Source organism: Mesocricetus auratus, unplaced genomic scaffold, assembly GCF_017639785.1.
Source record: "Mesocricetus auratus isolate SY011 unplaced genomic scaffold, BCM_Maur_2.0 Super-Scaffold_100009, whole genome shotgun sequence".
NCBI lineage: Eukaryota > Metazoa > Chordata > Mammalia > Rodentia > Cricetidae > Mesocricetus > Mesocricetus auratus.
Genome location: NW_024429193.1, coordinates 39,038,575 through 39,055,035, shown reverse-complemented (window position 1 = coordinate 39,055,035; position 16,461 = coordinate 39,038,575). Strand labels below are relative to the sequence as shown.

Genomic DNA, 16,461 nt, shown 5'->3' with positions numbered 1-16,461 from the left:
GCACTAAAATATTTAACTTGTAGGATTAATATTTACAAAAGCTTTTGGAGGAGAAGAAATTCACAAAGAAACTGGAGAGATGGCGTACGTCTATTAAATTCATTTAATGGACAGCATTGTACATTTGCCATGTTTTAAAAAGACATAATATATCCCCCAATAAATACATTTTGTTCTTTATTTGTCAAGTCCTAAAACTAATGAGTGTGCCAGGCTTTTTACTCTTGGGCCACCAACAAGCTCCCAAATCACGACACAGTACTCCTTTCCTGCTAGCTCTTTTAACTTATATTAACCTGTTTCTCTTTATTTACCTTTTACCTTGGGGTTTTCACTCTTCTTTCCTTTTGTATATCTTACTTTCATTGCGTCTTGTGTCTGCTGGCTGATGACTGCCTGTCTTCTTGCCCGAGGCATCTTCCTCGTTATTTCCTTCTTCTCTCATCTTTCTTCTCTTATCAAGGCAATATTTCTTTTTCTATTTATTCCCTCTGCCTCGAAAGTCCTGAATTTCCTTCTTCTGCCTCTCTATTGGACACACCACGTAAGGTGTCTTAGGCAGGCACTAAGGCAAAGTGGAACGAATGCAATACACCTTTACATAATTAAACAAATGCAGCATAAACAAAAGTAACACACCTTTACACACTTAGAGTAATATTTCACAGCACAGAAAAGTAACACATATTTACATAGTTAAAACAATATTTGACAACAGATGACCATATATATTATTACGTATTCCCCCAGTGAAAAGGCTCTTGTGTGAGAGCACTCAAATACAGAAGTATCTTTATTGTCTGTTTCTGTGTGTGTGTATGTACATGTGCATTTTTAAAGGCTTTCGTGTGTAACCATGTCAACTGTATCTGTTTAACTGTGTGTATATGTGTCCACGTGCAAATGTGTATTATGTTTGATTTGTGCATGAATAAATGTGTGTGTGTGTAAGTTTTCCAGTTTAACAACTTATGAACAGAAAACAAAATCCCATAAGAATAGCATGTTAAGTTCTTTACATTTTAGGTTTAACTGAGAACAGTTGATTAAATGTATGTTCTAAAAAGCAAATTATATTGTATAACATTTACCAAAATTTAGCATATATATAAACTGTCCTATTTCTGCTCTTTGACCCTACAAGAACATATCATGAGAGTAAAGTTTTGTTTCTTTTATTTCATTAGTTTTAACAAGATTTCACTGGATACCCCAATCTGTCTTTCCACTCACAACCCTGCCTCAGGTTCCCAGGGGCTGAAATTGCAATCATGTGTGGTAACACCTGGCTCTGAATGTATGTTCTCCATGTTTCCTGATCGTATTGGCTCTGGAACCAGGGCTTCAGGTGTTTTCTGAATGTTACATGTGTCTCAACTTTTTTGCCAAATGTCTTAGACACACAGGTTTTACACTGAAGGATGATGGCAGCTTTCTACAGTTACCCTGGTGCCCCTGCCTCCAGAATGTGCTACTAAAGCCATTTCCTATTTAGTTAATGTTCCTCCATGTATTCATTCTTAGATAGCCAAAGCCAGGAATATAAGCAATGTTAATTAACCCTTCTCACACATGCAAAATTACTAAGGTTTAGCACAAGTATTTTTTCAATGCAACAGATTGGAGTTTATCTTGGAAGGATGCTTCCATCTGTGAAAACTGTCATTGGAAAAAGGAAGAACACTTTAAAATAAATCCACCAGCTGTATTGATAATCTTGTAGTGATAGAAAGGCCTGAATATGGTAGGACTATTTGTTAAATTAGTTATACCATATGACAGGAGAGCAAGTTTGACAAGCTTTGCAGTTCCTGATAATGACTTTGAAAAATCATTAAATTGTAGAAGAATGGCATGTAATTTCAAGCTATAATTTTAAAGTAAAATCTAAAATATTAAAGTTACAATCATCTTAAAATAGCTAAATGGCACATGTTGTGCTAAAGAATGTGCCATTGAAATGTTCAGGTACAAACTGATACATTATACCTAAAAAAAAATGTAAAAATACAGTGGTAAAATTTTGGTTGGTTTGAAAACAACCATTATTTCTTTCAGTTTTAATCATACAAGGAGTCAGCCACCCTGGGTTCTACAGAATTTCTATTATATAAAACAAAACAAAAATTAGGAACAGCAACAAAAAAATAAAAATAATAAAATTGTCATGGTGTAGACAAAAATTGACTAGACCTAAAGAGAATAAACATCTTGCATCTTTCTTAACACAGCCCTATACATTTTTCTCTACATGAGGAAACAAACAGAAAAACGTTCTAACTGATGGAAGAAAGGTTTGAAGTGGTGTTTATCTTTTAGTAGGAGTCTACTTGGGTGTCTGTGAAGTACCTTCTCCATTTAAATTTTCTAGCCTTTACTTTGAAAAGGTTTAAGGGACAAATCTCTTGTAGAGAAAGAGGACTCTAGAATCTTCTTACTTGCTGGAGAGACAGAATTGATATTGATCCTGTGGCCTTCAGAGAAGATTTGAAAAGATGTCCCCTTCTTGAAAGGGTTCTGAGTGGCTCTGCTGGGAGCACTCAGCTCCCCAAACACTGGAGGGAACTGGGCATCTTGAGAGTTTCCCAAGAAGGAAACTTGCAAGGTGACTTTAATGTTTCCTTTTTCTGCACCATCCACTTTGTTTGTTTTGTTTTTCAAGACAGGGTTTTACTGTGTAGCCTTGGTTGTCCTGGAACTCTTGTTCTGTAGACCAGGCTGACCTTGAACTCAGACAACCACATGCCTCTGCCTTTGAAATGCTGGGATTAAAGATATGCACCATCACCACCATCTGGCTAATGTACCACACATTTAAAAACTATCCTTCAGCAGAAGCAGAGATTCACAGAGGAGTGCTGAGCAGAACACTTGGAATTCAGATGTAGAGTGGGAGGGTTGATGGGCAAAAGAGTCAAGACCATGCTGGTGAATCCCACAGAAATAGATAACCTGAGCAAGTGGGAGCTCAGACTCTATCTAGAGTGACAGATAGGGAACCTGCATAAGACCGAACTGGGACCGCTGGCAGTGGAACCACTGTTTATTCCTAGTGGGCATCAATGGGCTTTGTGAAGCCGATTCCCTATGGAACGGTAATCTCTCAGTCTAGATAAAAGAGAAGGTCCTCAGTCCTGCCCTAAATGATGTGACAGACTTTGATGATTCCCCATAGGAGGTCTCACCTTAAAGAGTGGATGGTGGGGTGGGATGGGGAGATTGTGGGGGGAGAGGACAGGAGGAAGAGGGAACTGGGATTGGTATGTAAAATAAGAGTGCCTCTATTTTAAATACAAAAATTAATAAAACAGAAAAATAAAAACCATCTCTCTGATTCTCTGATACACACTGATACTTTCCTTTCTTAGGCTGGTTCTGTGATCTCCCTGACACATCCTCTTTTCCATTTTCCTTTCTGAGAACTTTCATGTGATCTGTATAGTAATATTCAATCTCTAACACCCATTCAAGTGATTTAGTTAATCTAGATGTGGTGCTGCATACCTTTATTTAACCCCAACACTTAGGAGGCAGAGGCAGGTAGATCTCTGTGATTCCAAGCCACAAAGGTATTCCTGTGGAATTCCAGGACAGCCAGGGCTATAGAGAGAGGAGATGCTGTGTCAAAAAACAAAACACCTTATTTTTAAATGCTTAAATTGAAAACCTAAACCTGCAGGGTGGCATCCAGACTTCTCCATAATCTAGAGCAAGCATAGGTTTCAAGTGTGTCTTCTGGATGTCTTTCCTACAACTAGAACTCCAGCCAAATTGTTTAGTCATCACTCTAATACCTACTGTGCACTTTCTAGAACATTTACCCACAGCAATTTTGGATATTTTGGTTGTAATTGTCTACCACTATGAGCTATCATGTTAATATACTCTAGATAAGATACAGATTTCTTATTATGGTCTTCAAATATTTGTGTCTTTTTCATTTTGCTGGTGTGTCCTTTTAAGCACTGAATTTTTGATTTTCATAAAACTCTATTTCCCTTTTCTGTACACTGTGGTTCAACTGTCATTGCTGAGAAAAAATTGCCTATTCTAGCTTAATGAAATTTCCTAATAAATAGACCATTATCTAAGAATCTATGCACCAAAATCATAGTAGAATTCAAACACAGTAGATGTAGGGGATGGTGTATTGTACAGTTTCCAATGAAGTGTGTGTGTGTTTGCTGTGTGTATAAATCAAAAACTGTGTTCTACCTAAATTGGTACACTGAAATGACATTTTGTGATTCCATGGGTAGTACACTTTAGAATGAATAATGTCTTAGCTTCTTGTCTGCTAGTTGATATTGGTAAGCCAGTTACTTGATTTTTATCCCTTGTATTCCTTAATTATGACCTGAATTTCACAGCATATTAATTCTATATGTCTAAAATATAAATATTTGTTAATCCTTTTATGTTTTAGACAAAGCTTTCTGAGGAGACACAAAATTAGGCAAATATTTTAAGCCATCATGAATGCTGTTAAAACTATAGATTAACGTTTTGTTTTATTTTGTTCTAAATGATGTTTTGATTTTTTTTGGATTGCTGTCATGCTGTCAACATTATTTTAGTCAATCTCTTCAATTTATCAATGATCTGTTTCTGTTTCTTTAACTTACCACTTTTGTTTGACTGCCAGATATTAATTTTTGTCTGTTAATGTGTGGATTGTTTTTTATTGAGTTCTGGATATTTTCCACAGTAAGGTAATAGTGAAGATCACAAGGAATCAAGCAATGCCTAAGTGCTGGGGAAATAGTGAAATCACTCAACAAGAAACTTATGAAACTACCACAAGAGCAACAGCTTGGGTCTGCACATAGATCCCTTATCCAGTGTGTGTGTGTGTGTGTGTGTGTGTGTGTGTGTGTGTGTGTGTGTGTGTGCACATGCATGCCAGTGAACATATTTGCTAAATTTAACACCTTTGTTAAAAACATAAAGGAAATTTTTGGGAAACATGTACTTTCATGTATTGTGAAAATGTTCTTTTAAATGTTACCTTTCTGAAACTAAACAACTGTTCATTCATTAACACACATGTATAAAATTCCCAGTAAGGTATTCTGTTTGTATTGTGTAGATTCCTGGTGATGAAGTGTCACAGTATATTGCCTCTCAGTATCTTGAGCTTTAATAGAGTTGCTTACAAGAAGAAATGAAACGCTACGGTTGGTTATTTTAGATATACTATGTCATAATGCAAATTCTGTTTTATTTTTTTCTCCGTAGAACTACTATGGTGCAGCTAAGCTGATTTTTTCTGACAATCCTCTTGGTCTTACTTGTGGAATGGTTTGTCCAACCTCTGACCTCTGTGTGGGAGGATGCAACTTGCATGCTGCAGAAGAGGGACCAATTAATATTGGTGGGCTGCAGCAGTTTGCTACTGAGGTATGTAACAGATACACTTGCTTTATTTTTTTCTCCTAAGACAAAGCCAGAAGCTGGTAAAATAATTTAAGTCCTTTGTGTGTGTTAATACTCAACATTTGTGTGCATGTGTGTGATACAAATATGTCGTTTGAAATCAGTGTCTTTGTACAAAACTTGGCTATAAAAATGCAAGTTTATAAAACCATATGTCAAATTAGTTGTAATCCCAGCAGGTTATTAAAATAACGCAGACCAAAAATATCTAAATTGGATGATCTAGAAATAGAATTTGTTCATTAACTTTACATTGAAGTGTAGTGTGGAGACCCTATTAGGAAAAAAGGCTATATTCCTTAACTGATAATTTCCCCTGGAACTCGCTTTGATCTTTATGCCTAGAAATATATTTCAGCAGTACTTCATACTATTCTTTGAGTGATAGAGGTTAGGGAATTTTCAAAAAACCCTGAAATGGAATAATATTCTTTAACAACATTAAGAAGGTAATTAGATTATGTGAGCTTATAGATTGAAAGCTACTCTGTTATTTGAATGGAAAATGTTTAATGAAATGAAAGGTGGCTTTTTGTCATTTGTCACATAAACTTTGGTCCTGGCTTTCTCTTTTATAAATCCTTTGTAAATGACTGATTCTCTGGGACATCTTTATGCTCTCTGGGGTCTCCTGTTTGAAGTGAACTAGCAAGTCAATCCTCATGTATCATTTAAATGACCAGCTTATTGGGAGGTTACAGTAAGATTTTGTAATCTTGAGGGACTAGTTGGCTAGAAGACTAAATTAAATGTCTGTCTATGCTGGACTTTTAGTTAATGACTTACCTCTCTGGTTGTGTCAACTTAAACACAATGTTCTCTTTCCCTTTAGAGCTTTTCCCATAATATCCCTCAGCTTAAGTCACTCTTTGCCTTTAGTAATAAATCAGGGTTATTCCCTTCCTGCTTTCTGACAGGTTAATTCTGAGGAAAGACCCCTGGGAATAAGAAAATGGAAACAATTTGTGGTTGTGAGTTGATGCAATAAATTCTTGGATTTAATTTCTTTTCTTACCAAATTAAAAACTGCATTAGGCTTACCTGACCACTGCAAGGAATAATCTCTACAACCTGGGAAAATCCTTAGTTGATGGACGAGATTCATTTGAATTCCTCTCCATATTTCTTTGGGGAGCCCATTGCTTTGTCATTAAGCTAGGCTAAGCTTGCTCAAAAAGTATCACAGCAAATGAAGACACATAAACTATGTACATGAGCTGAACTGACATTCCTAAACAAACTGATTTCTTAGCGGGAGTTTGTCAGGGATCACGGCATGAATGTGACAAGGATATAAAGGCAGAGAGATGTAGAGAAGAGTGTGAGGGTGGAGAATAAGAAAGAAGAATGGCCAAAGGGAAGAAGAGGGAAGGAACAAATGGAGGAGCATAAGGGAGAGAAACAGAGACAGAGATACAGAGCGGGGCAACACGCACACATATTTTGATAGATAGATAGATAGATAGATAGATAGATAGATATGGATGAGAGAGGGAGAAATGAAGAGAGAATATGAATAACTTCCTATTTTTACTTGGCTTTAATAAGATCCTACTTCACAGATTATTTATTTAAAAGGACTTTCATATTGTCCTCCTTGCTATACAGAAGGCATCGGAAATTCAATAAAAAAATCAAGTGTACATACATGTGGGCTCTTTGTAAGCCTTACCTAAGAAAGAATTTAACACAAACAAGGAGTGCCTATAAATTCACCTTAAGTGAATAGAGAAAATTTATGAAGGATATGTCCTATTTTATTTCATTAAAACTGTGTTTCATAATCAAATAGTAGATAAAATACTGTAATTAGAACTACATATGAGTAGCCAGGCGTTGGTGGCACACGCCTTTAATCCCAGCACTGCGGAGGCAGAGGCAGGAGGATCTCTGTGAGTTCGAGACCAGCCTGGTCTACCGAGTGAGTTCACGGACAGGCTCTAAACAATACAGAGAAATCCTGTCTCAAAAAACAACAACCAAAACTATATATGAGGGCTCTCAATTCATTTTTACCTTGGCCAGTTTTATAAAGTCCTGTATTTATTATGTAAAATTGGGGTTTACTTAAAATTTGTGAGATATTTGTACACTGTGCAATGATATTTTTCTATGATTGGTTTCATAAAGGGATACACAGCCGATAGCTAAGCAGGAGGTATAGGTAGGATTTCTGGGTAGAGAAATGTAGAGGAGGAGAAATTGAGGGGCAGGAGATGTCAGAAGAAACCAAGAGAACAGGAAGTGCAAGATAGAAAAGAGAAACACCACATAATAGAATTTTGGTTAACACAAACGGGTTAATTTAGGTTAAAAGAATGAGTTAGGAACAGACCTAAGCTATAGCTGAGCTTTTCTAGTTATTAAGAAGTCTCCATGTCATTATTTGGGAGCTGGCTGGCAGAAAAGAGAATGGCTCATTACATGTAAATATAGCCACCTTTTGATTTGTTACAAATTTGCTGAAAAAAAATCAGCTCTGTGAATACTTGTAAAAAATATGTGCAGGGCAAAATATTGTTTTTTTCAATGACTAAACTCTACATGAGATTTAACTCAATGTGAAACATAATGCAAATGATTTTATGTTTTGATTGATAAACAATGATTGATTCTGACCTTTTGAAAAATACAAATCAATATTTCTCTACCAAATTAAGCAAAGGTTAGGAAAGCAAACTAAATAGAAAAATAACATTTTTTCAGAATTGTTTTTCCTGTAACTTATAAATGATTTTAAAAATATCAGCTCTCTAGTCTTCTTATCGACAGCATCTGTATGTTCTGTTTCTTCACTCAAATATAGGTGTGTAATTCAGAAAAAGAATAAATCTCACCTAAGTAAGCCTGACAGAAGAGTAAGAAGCCAGCTTCTGATGTTTGGTCCTTTGTTTTCATTTCTCTTCAAGTCTTTGCTGTTTTTGCATCTTCAATGTGATGACTTGACCTTTCTCCAGATACCTCCATGCATCTCTGTGATGAGAAAACAGAGTTCTTATTCTCTTGAAGGCAGATGGCCTCATAATCATAGTAAAATTCATTAACAATATAGGCTCTATAAAATCTCTTGGCAGTATTGGTCTGGTGTGGCTGTAATAAAGTTGAGGGCAATTTATAATTTTTGTGCATAAACAAATCTTAATAATAACTTGAATATATTATGTGTTTATTACACAACAGCAACAACGAACTATATAAACTCTAGGTCCATAGAAACATGGTAGTGTTTCAGGAAGCAATGACTACCAATAATTGCTATTTCAGGGTAAACTGACAGAAAGCTATACATTCCACTAGGGTTCTGAGACTAATAACTTTCAAAGTTGGTGCTACTTGCATGATAGGTAATTAGACCATGCTATTGGGAAGAATTTATAGAGTTCAGACACAGTGCTCCTGTGGCAGTAAATTCATTTTGTAATATCAGGTTTCAAATATTGATAACTATAAAGCTATGCTGTCTAGTCGTTTTGCATCTTGGACATGAGACAATGGAAGGCCAAAGTGATTGGAATAATAGATATTAAATTCATGGATGCAGTGTTGCGGGAATGAGCCTTGAAGTCAGCTCAAAGTTCATGTTTTCTACCTCCTATTTATACCTAGCATAAGACTCCATGAGAATAACTAATTTCCACAGCTGTAAATCTGTCAAGGAAATCTAGAGCTTCATATTCTTTCTAGTATTTTGAAATCTTTCATTTACCTTAGAAAACATTTCTAGTTGATGATAACAGGCTTGACGCTAGTCCAGGTTTTCTGGATCCAGGGTCTAGCAACACCTTCAGATGTAAACCTCATCTGTTCCAATCACCATACCTCACAATTCCTTTATCTTCTGCTTGATAGGTAGAGATCACATTAAAATAAATTCAATTTGACCAGTCCACATATTCAAGCCATTTTGCTTTTTTGATGTGTGTTTGTATGTTACTAAAAAAAGCCTTCCTATTGACTATGTAAGTATCATTCCTCAATCAGGGAGAATCTATGCTTTGTGGAGATAAGGAAAACACACACACATACACACACACACACACACACACACACCCCTCAAAATGTTGTGTATTTTATCCTATCCCTAAACCTAACCCTAACTCTAACTCTAACCCTAACCCTGGGGAGCAGAGGGGGGGTGGGAAGGGAGTGGGGGGGTTGGGAGGATTGAGGGTGGGGGAGGAAGAGAGGAAGAGAGAACTGAGAGTGGCATGTGTAAAAAGTTAAATAAAAATATTAATAAAAAATAAAATAGCACCTTTAAAAAACTCCAATGGAAACACTTGGCATGGGTGTTACATAATGAAGGGTGCCAAACCTCTAGATTTTCTATCTTTTTGTTTTAATTTGAAAGCCTGAGGTCTGATTTTGTGATAGCTGAGTATACTCATGGAAACATTTAGCACATTGATGATGTAGTTTGACAAACTAAAGAATAAAACTAGCTAGTTCATGGATCTAATTTAAAACTAAGGTAAGTTATTATGATCAGAGATAACAGCCAGTGCTTATGACCAATACATTGTTCAGATAATTTACAAATAGGCTTTGGTTTAAAGAATAGACCTTAGATTAATAAGATCACATACACTTGCCTTGTTATCCCAAACTTTCATTACTTTTAATCAAATTTCTCTATATTATACCTGTTTAAAACAGTGTGATTAATAGCTTTGAACTGTTCTAATATCAACATCCACACACAGGGTGAATTACTTCTAGAATAAATAATATGGAGATGAAAATAGTGTATTGTAATGCAATCAATAAAGTTGACTCTAGTGAAATGGAACATTCTGGAATCTAAGTATATTGAAATCTGTTAGGAAATAACTTGCATTTGTTCCTTCCATTTTAATGTAATTATCACTAGAATTAGCTAATGTTATGATTGATACCACTACAGGTGAGACATTTTTCATCTAAATTCTTTGGAAACCTTTAGGGATACTCAATGCATACAAGACGACTAATGGCAAAGCTGTATGAATGAATAAGGCTATCTGAGTTTCAGTACAATATTTAGTTTGTTGTAAATTGGCCTGGGATACCTATGGGGTCCTAAGCAGTGGATCAGTGTTTATCCCTCAATACTAACAGACATCGTGTGTCCATAACACAAAGAGGGTTGTTCTCTCTGCCTGGACTCTTAGGGAAGTGCCTGGACCCTACCCTGAATGAAATGACAGACTCTAGATATCCCCTATGTGGAAGGAATTGGCAATAGGGTGGGAGGATGGGGAGATGGGGGAGTGCGAGAGGAGGGGAAGGAGAGGGAACTGGGATTGACATGTAAAACAAGCTATTTAAAATTAAAAAATGTTAAAAAAAATAAATACCTTTAAATTAAAAAAAAACAGAACTTCAAAATACAAAGTAAGATGTTATATCTTGGAGTTCAGTGGTACTAAAGCTGGCCAGGATTACATGATGAAAAGTATTTGCTTCATTCTAAATGTATTTCTTTCATTCATTTTACATATCAACCACAATTCCCCCTCCCTTCCCTCATATGTCAACATAGCCTGGCACATTAAGTTGAGGCAGGACCTAGCCCCTCCCACCTCCTGCATCAAGGTAAGGTGTCCCTGGCAGTGAGACCAAGATTTATCCTGAGTACATGAGCTGGAGCTGAATTTTTGGAACCCATTCTCTAAATTTATTTTTTATAAGTTGAAAAGTAAACACACTGTTTAGGAGTACTTATGTTTTAAGATTTTGGATTTTAATTGGACTGAACCTTAACTACTTAGAAGGAGGTCTATGTTTTCATAGATATATTAGATGAATATATTGTGCCAAACAAAGATACGATATAAACATAAATTGATTGTGTCAGACACACTATGCATTAAATTCAGATCATTCTGTTTACACTGAAGGATAGTAACAAAATTAATGAATGTATAATATACACAAAATATAAAGCAGAAGTTAAAAGGGATGGAAGTGTAACTTGGAGCCAAAAATGGCATAGAAACATTTAGCTGTAAGATGGAACTTGGCTTACTCTGTACTAGTCTTAGCATAAGCACCCAGAGCTGCTGAGGCAGATAGCCGGCATTGGTCTAAGTACTGAAAGCATCAGCCATGGTAGAGAACTGGACTTACCTGTCTCTATGAGAGAGTTTTAAAGATTGACCAGGCATGCTGTCACTTGTCTGCAATCACAGCACTTTGGAAACTAAGGCTGAGCGTTCTGTGAGTTTGAGGATAGCATGGGAAATAAAGCAAGACTCCATTTTAAAAGATCAACAAAGTGAAATAAGTAAAAAGCAGAACTTAGAATTAGGAGTAGCTAGCATACAAAACTGGCTGCTTAAATAAAACTTGGCAAAGAAGCACAAGGACCAATATATAATCCAAGCACTGGACATTCATCTGTCAGCACAGAAACTTGCTTCTGCAGTGCCATGATAAAAGTGTTTGTCTAGCGCATCATTTTGAAGTCATTTTGACATTTCCACATTTTGAAGGATGGCTAAGTATCTTTCTTTAAGGTGACAGAATAAGTTAAATGAAAGACAATGAACCATCAAAATGTGGTGAATGTAAAGATTGACCGTAAGATAGTGAATAGCTCATGTTTTTGTATTAAAATTAACATTGACATGCAGATTTGTATAATACGTAAAATAAAATTATTGATGAAAAGTAAAGATAAAACAATCTCATTAAAGATAAAATACTCATAAATGTCTAGACACATCACAACATAGTCTTATGCAAAATAAATAAGGAGAATTAGAATAAAAATTTATATTAATTATAGAAGTCTAGCCAGGCAAGGTGCCCACATGTAATCTTAGTATTGATTCAGATGCAGAAGCAGTATGAGTTTGAAGCCAGCTTGAGTTAATAGTGAAAGCCCATATTTTACAGGAAAATGTTATGCTAATGGCAAGTGTTTTGAACATAAAGGAAATGGATGGATAGATAGATAGACAGATAGACAGACAGATAGATGAAGTTGATAGATACTGTTTACCTTGGGCATATAGAAGCAGAAAGATGGCAGATGTGTGGAATTATATAAAACAATACAAAGTAACAAACCAGGACATACAATCAGATGCCAAGATGATCCACAATCAGAGTTCTTGAAATAGTTTAATGCAGAATTCTCTGGCAAATCATTTACAAGTCAACTCCTATTATATATTTATATTCCAGTTACTGGATTTTTATCATATTATTGTTGGTTATAAATAACATTGGCCTTGACCGGACATTGGTGGCACACTCCTTTAATCCCAGCACTCGGGAGGCAGAGGCAAGCAGATCTCTGTGAGTTCGAGGCCAGCCTGGTCTCCAGAGTGAGTTCCAGGACTGCCTCCAAAACAATACAGAGAAACCCTGTCTCAAAAAAACAAATAATAATAATAACAAAATTGGCCTTGTTATTAATCATTGTAATGTTTTTCATAGAAAATTTTGTATATGCAGACCCATTCTGGATTATGAATAGAAAAAAAAGGAACATCTTTACAGTCCATCATCTCACTACAGTCGCTGTCTCCTTTTTACTTACTTGTTCCCAAGAAAGAATAACATTCATTGCATGAGTTTGGCATCTAATGTCCAAGAATCTATGTTTGGATTCTAAGGATAGACAAAATAGAAACAAAGTAAAATTGGCAACTGCAGGAAAGTACTGATAAAGAAGGATAGAGTGCTGTTGAAGAAGTACAGTAGAAGACCTACCATAGTGAGGAAATTAAATTTTAGCTATATTCCAACAGACTTGTAAATATGGGGCAGGAGAGATGGTTAAGATGACGCATTGCTCTAGCAGAATTTCTGAGTTCATTTTTCTACCTTGCAGATTAGGTGGCTCACAACTTCATGTAACTCCAGGTCCAGGAGACCTGAACTCTACGGACAACTTGATTCAGGAAAGCTCGTACTTCCCCTTTCCCTCCAAGTATGAAACCAAAAATAAAATAAATATTTTTACAAAAATGATTTGGGGAAACTCAAACCATAAGCAAACCTCATTGCATAGAGCATTGATTGATGTGAATGTACATCAGATATTTTGTTTGTGTGTGAATGAAATTGCTTATCACCAAAGTATCAATATTCATTTTCAAATTGTATAAGGTAAATTTGAGCCATGTAGTTAAATTTCCCAGATTCATGTCTCAAATTTAATATTTAATTACAGTAATAAATATGTTGATTGTCAGTTAAGAATTGTAGCTCTGAGTTGAAGTCTCCATAACCAAAATGGTCAGATTGTAATATAAAAATCAACACTTACCTATGAAGTTACATCAATGACTCATTTGTTTCTCATAATAAATTACTGAAGGAATTTTTACTCATTTAGTTTAGAGCTGATATGGAGGTGAGTGAAGTACTTCTCAATATAATATGTACCTTTTATTTTAGGCTATGCCTTAGGTATCAAACTTTTCTCTCAGGTAGGCTTACATTCCTGCATCCTTGAAAGGTACCATTTGTAAACCCTGCACCAGATGGGTTGCACTGTAGCAATTCTGCATCTAAGGCATTAAGTTCAGCTAGCCAGAGAGCTTCTCCTTAGAGTTTCAATGTTTTTATTTATATCTGTGTCTAAGTCAGAGGAACCATTATAGCATTTTCTAAGTTGAAGAGAAACTAAATATCATGATCATTCTAATTCCAAGTGACTCCTATATTAACTATGATGGATATATCTTTTTATAATGTTTATTTCATATTAAATTGACAAAATAAAATCTTGAATGCAGCGGATCTCTGTGAGTACAAGACCAGCCTGGTCTACAATAGCTAGTTCCAGAACAACCTTCAAAGTCACAGAGAAACCCTGTCTCGAGAAACCATAAAAAGGAAAAATAACATGTGTTGCTTTTAGACAAGCACTGACTGAAACATCACCTCTTCAAGAATTCCAAGAATTATTCTTATTCTGTAGTGTCATGGAATTTAAAATTTGCTAACCCTAAAGTCTCAGGGGAGGACTGTGGAGTGCAGATCACCTTTCAACCATTTTGTTCCAAATTTTCTAAGACTAGTTAATTGTTAGACTTACCCTGTGGTCTACTTCTGCTACTGTTTGGTTAATAAGAACAAATAGCATGGTTGAGGAACAAATATGGCTACTGAGCACTCTTGTATTTTCATTATGTACACTTTCAAAAAGAACAGACCAAAATGAGTTATCCTCAAATAAGAATTAGTAACTATTCTTGCATTAAGATAGTCTTCTCTTTTCCATTTATAGAGTGGAATAATTTATAGAGTAGTATAAAATAACTATAAAAGTTAAACTTCTCTCCCCAATATAAAGACAGTTGGGGTAAGTCCCATGGTTTCTTGCTGCCACATGTCACTCGTCCCATTTTTAGAATTAGGTTGCTCTATCTCCTGTTTTGAAATAATGAAATAGAGTAAATGTCCTAATGCTCTTACAAGCAACCTGAAGTGATGAAACAAAGGTTCTTTCCACATAAGTGAAAGATCAGAAACCACAGAGTGTTTATGCCAGGAAATGTATTTGACATTGATCCCCCAAAAGAATATTTGCTGTAAAGCGTGTCATTCTTTTTTACTGTAGTGTTGTTATTTTCCTTTGAGACTTACTGATTTATAGAAGCAATCATTGTAGCCTAAGAAGGTTTACATTCATTAAAATAAAGGTGACTGCTTATTTGTGGTAGCTCTTGTTCTTGCCATGAAATTAAAGATTGGGGAGAAAATCACTCTGTTAATAACTTGTTGGGAATACAAGATCGTATATTATGCAATTAAGTGAAAATATATGTAAAATACACATCAAAATGCTTAGTATATAGATATTTAAGCCTTCTAGAATTTTCTAAACCTGTTTTCTACAACATAGTCCTTTTATTGTATAAGAATTTGTTACAGTTTGTGTATGAGGTATGAACTTCTATCTCCCCCAAACCCTCATTGGTTGAGGATTTTTGTCCCAACTGGTGGCATTATTGACAGTTGGTTTGATTATTATAATATAAGCTTCATCAATGGGTTGCATTGTTGAGTTCATAGATTAAGGGAGCATGTGAAGTCCAGTTGAAGGAAATTGTCATTTACAAGGTGCATCTTCTTCTGGTATTCTTTAGTTTCTCTGCATCTTTATATTTATATATTGAATCATGTTTTTCCATTATGGTTTATTTTCCAGGGCGTTTTTCCCTGCTATGCAGGGGTCCTGAAGGAACAGAACCAAAATTCCATGCACTATAACCTCTAAAACCATGAGCCAAAATAAGTTATCCTTATTTTAACTGTTTCTTGGGTATTTTGTCACAGCAAATGAAGTATTACTAACACAGGCTTGAAGAATATTTGATAAATGATAGTGATATAATGGTGAAATAATCTTGAAAATAGTCCAAGAGCTACATTGATGTGGAGATAAGGAACTACAGCAATGTAAGATCATTCAATAAGTTATGAAAATGAATTCAACTAAGGAAGTAAGACAGAAGGTCACAGATGCCATAATTACTTATGTAGGAAACCTCTTTTTTAAACACTTTGGTCTTCAATATATCTGCTCTTCAAATATATAATATATGCTATTCAAATAGATAATATATAATATTCAAATATATAATGAAAGAACTGATCTGTGGGTGACAGTAAGTCCTCCCAGCCAAGAGGATGGACTATGTTGTCATTAATTTACTTCATTATTTTTCTCATTCACATTTTTGTTTTCTTCATATAGATATTTATAACTATTATCTGTTCTTCCCAGTTTGAACCATAGGTTCAAGGTAATCCTAGGTTACATATTATTTTCTTGATATGAAAAAAAACTAATTCCAAAGTTTGGTTTTAGGGGCTAGAGAGGGAAATGACCCATTTTAACTAACACAAAATTGAAGACCAAATTCTGATTCTGCCTAATTTTAACTCTGTCTATACATCTTCAATAATTGAAGAGTATGTTATTGAAGGAAGAGACAATCAGATATTTAGAACAGATTAGAAAGACCAGAAATAGACTTACATAAATTCTAAAGTAGTATAGTGTAGAAGGGACAGAGTTTT

At 35.3% G+C, this 16,461-nt stretch overlaps 1 protein-coding gene across 1 annotated transcript in view; it reads left to right on the top strand.

Annotated features, from left to right (window-relative positions):
• The window catches only part of Dpyd (dihydropyrimidine dehydrogenase), an 819,213-nt gene that overhangs the window by 203,600 nt on the left and 599,152 nt on the right, over positions 1–16,461 (top strand). The window contains exon 5 of the mRNA XM_040751969.1: positions 5,239–5,400. Coding sequence (XP_040607903.1) covers positions 5,239–5,400 — 162 coding nt within the window. The remainder of the gene's footprint in view (positions 1–5,238; positions 5,401–16,461) is intronic.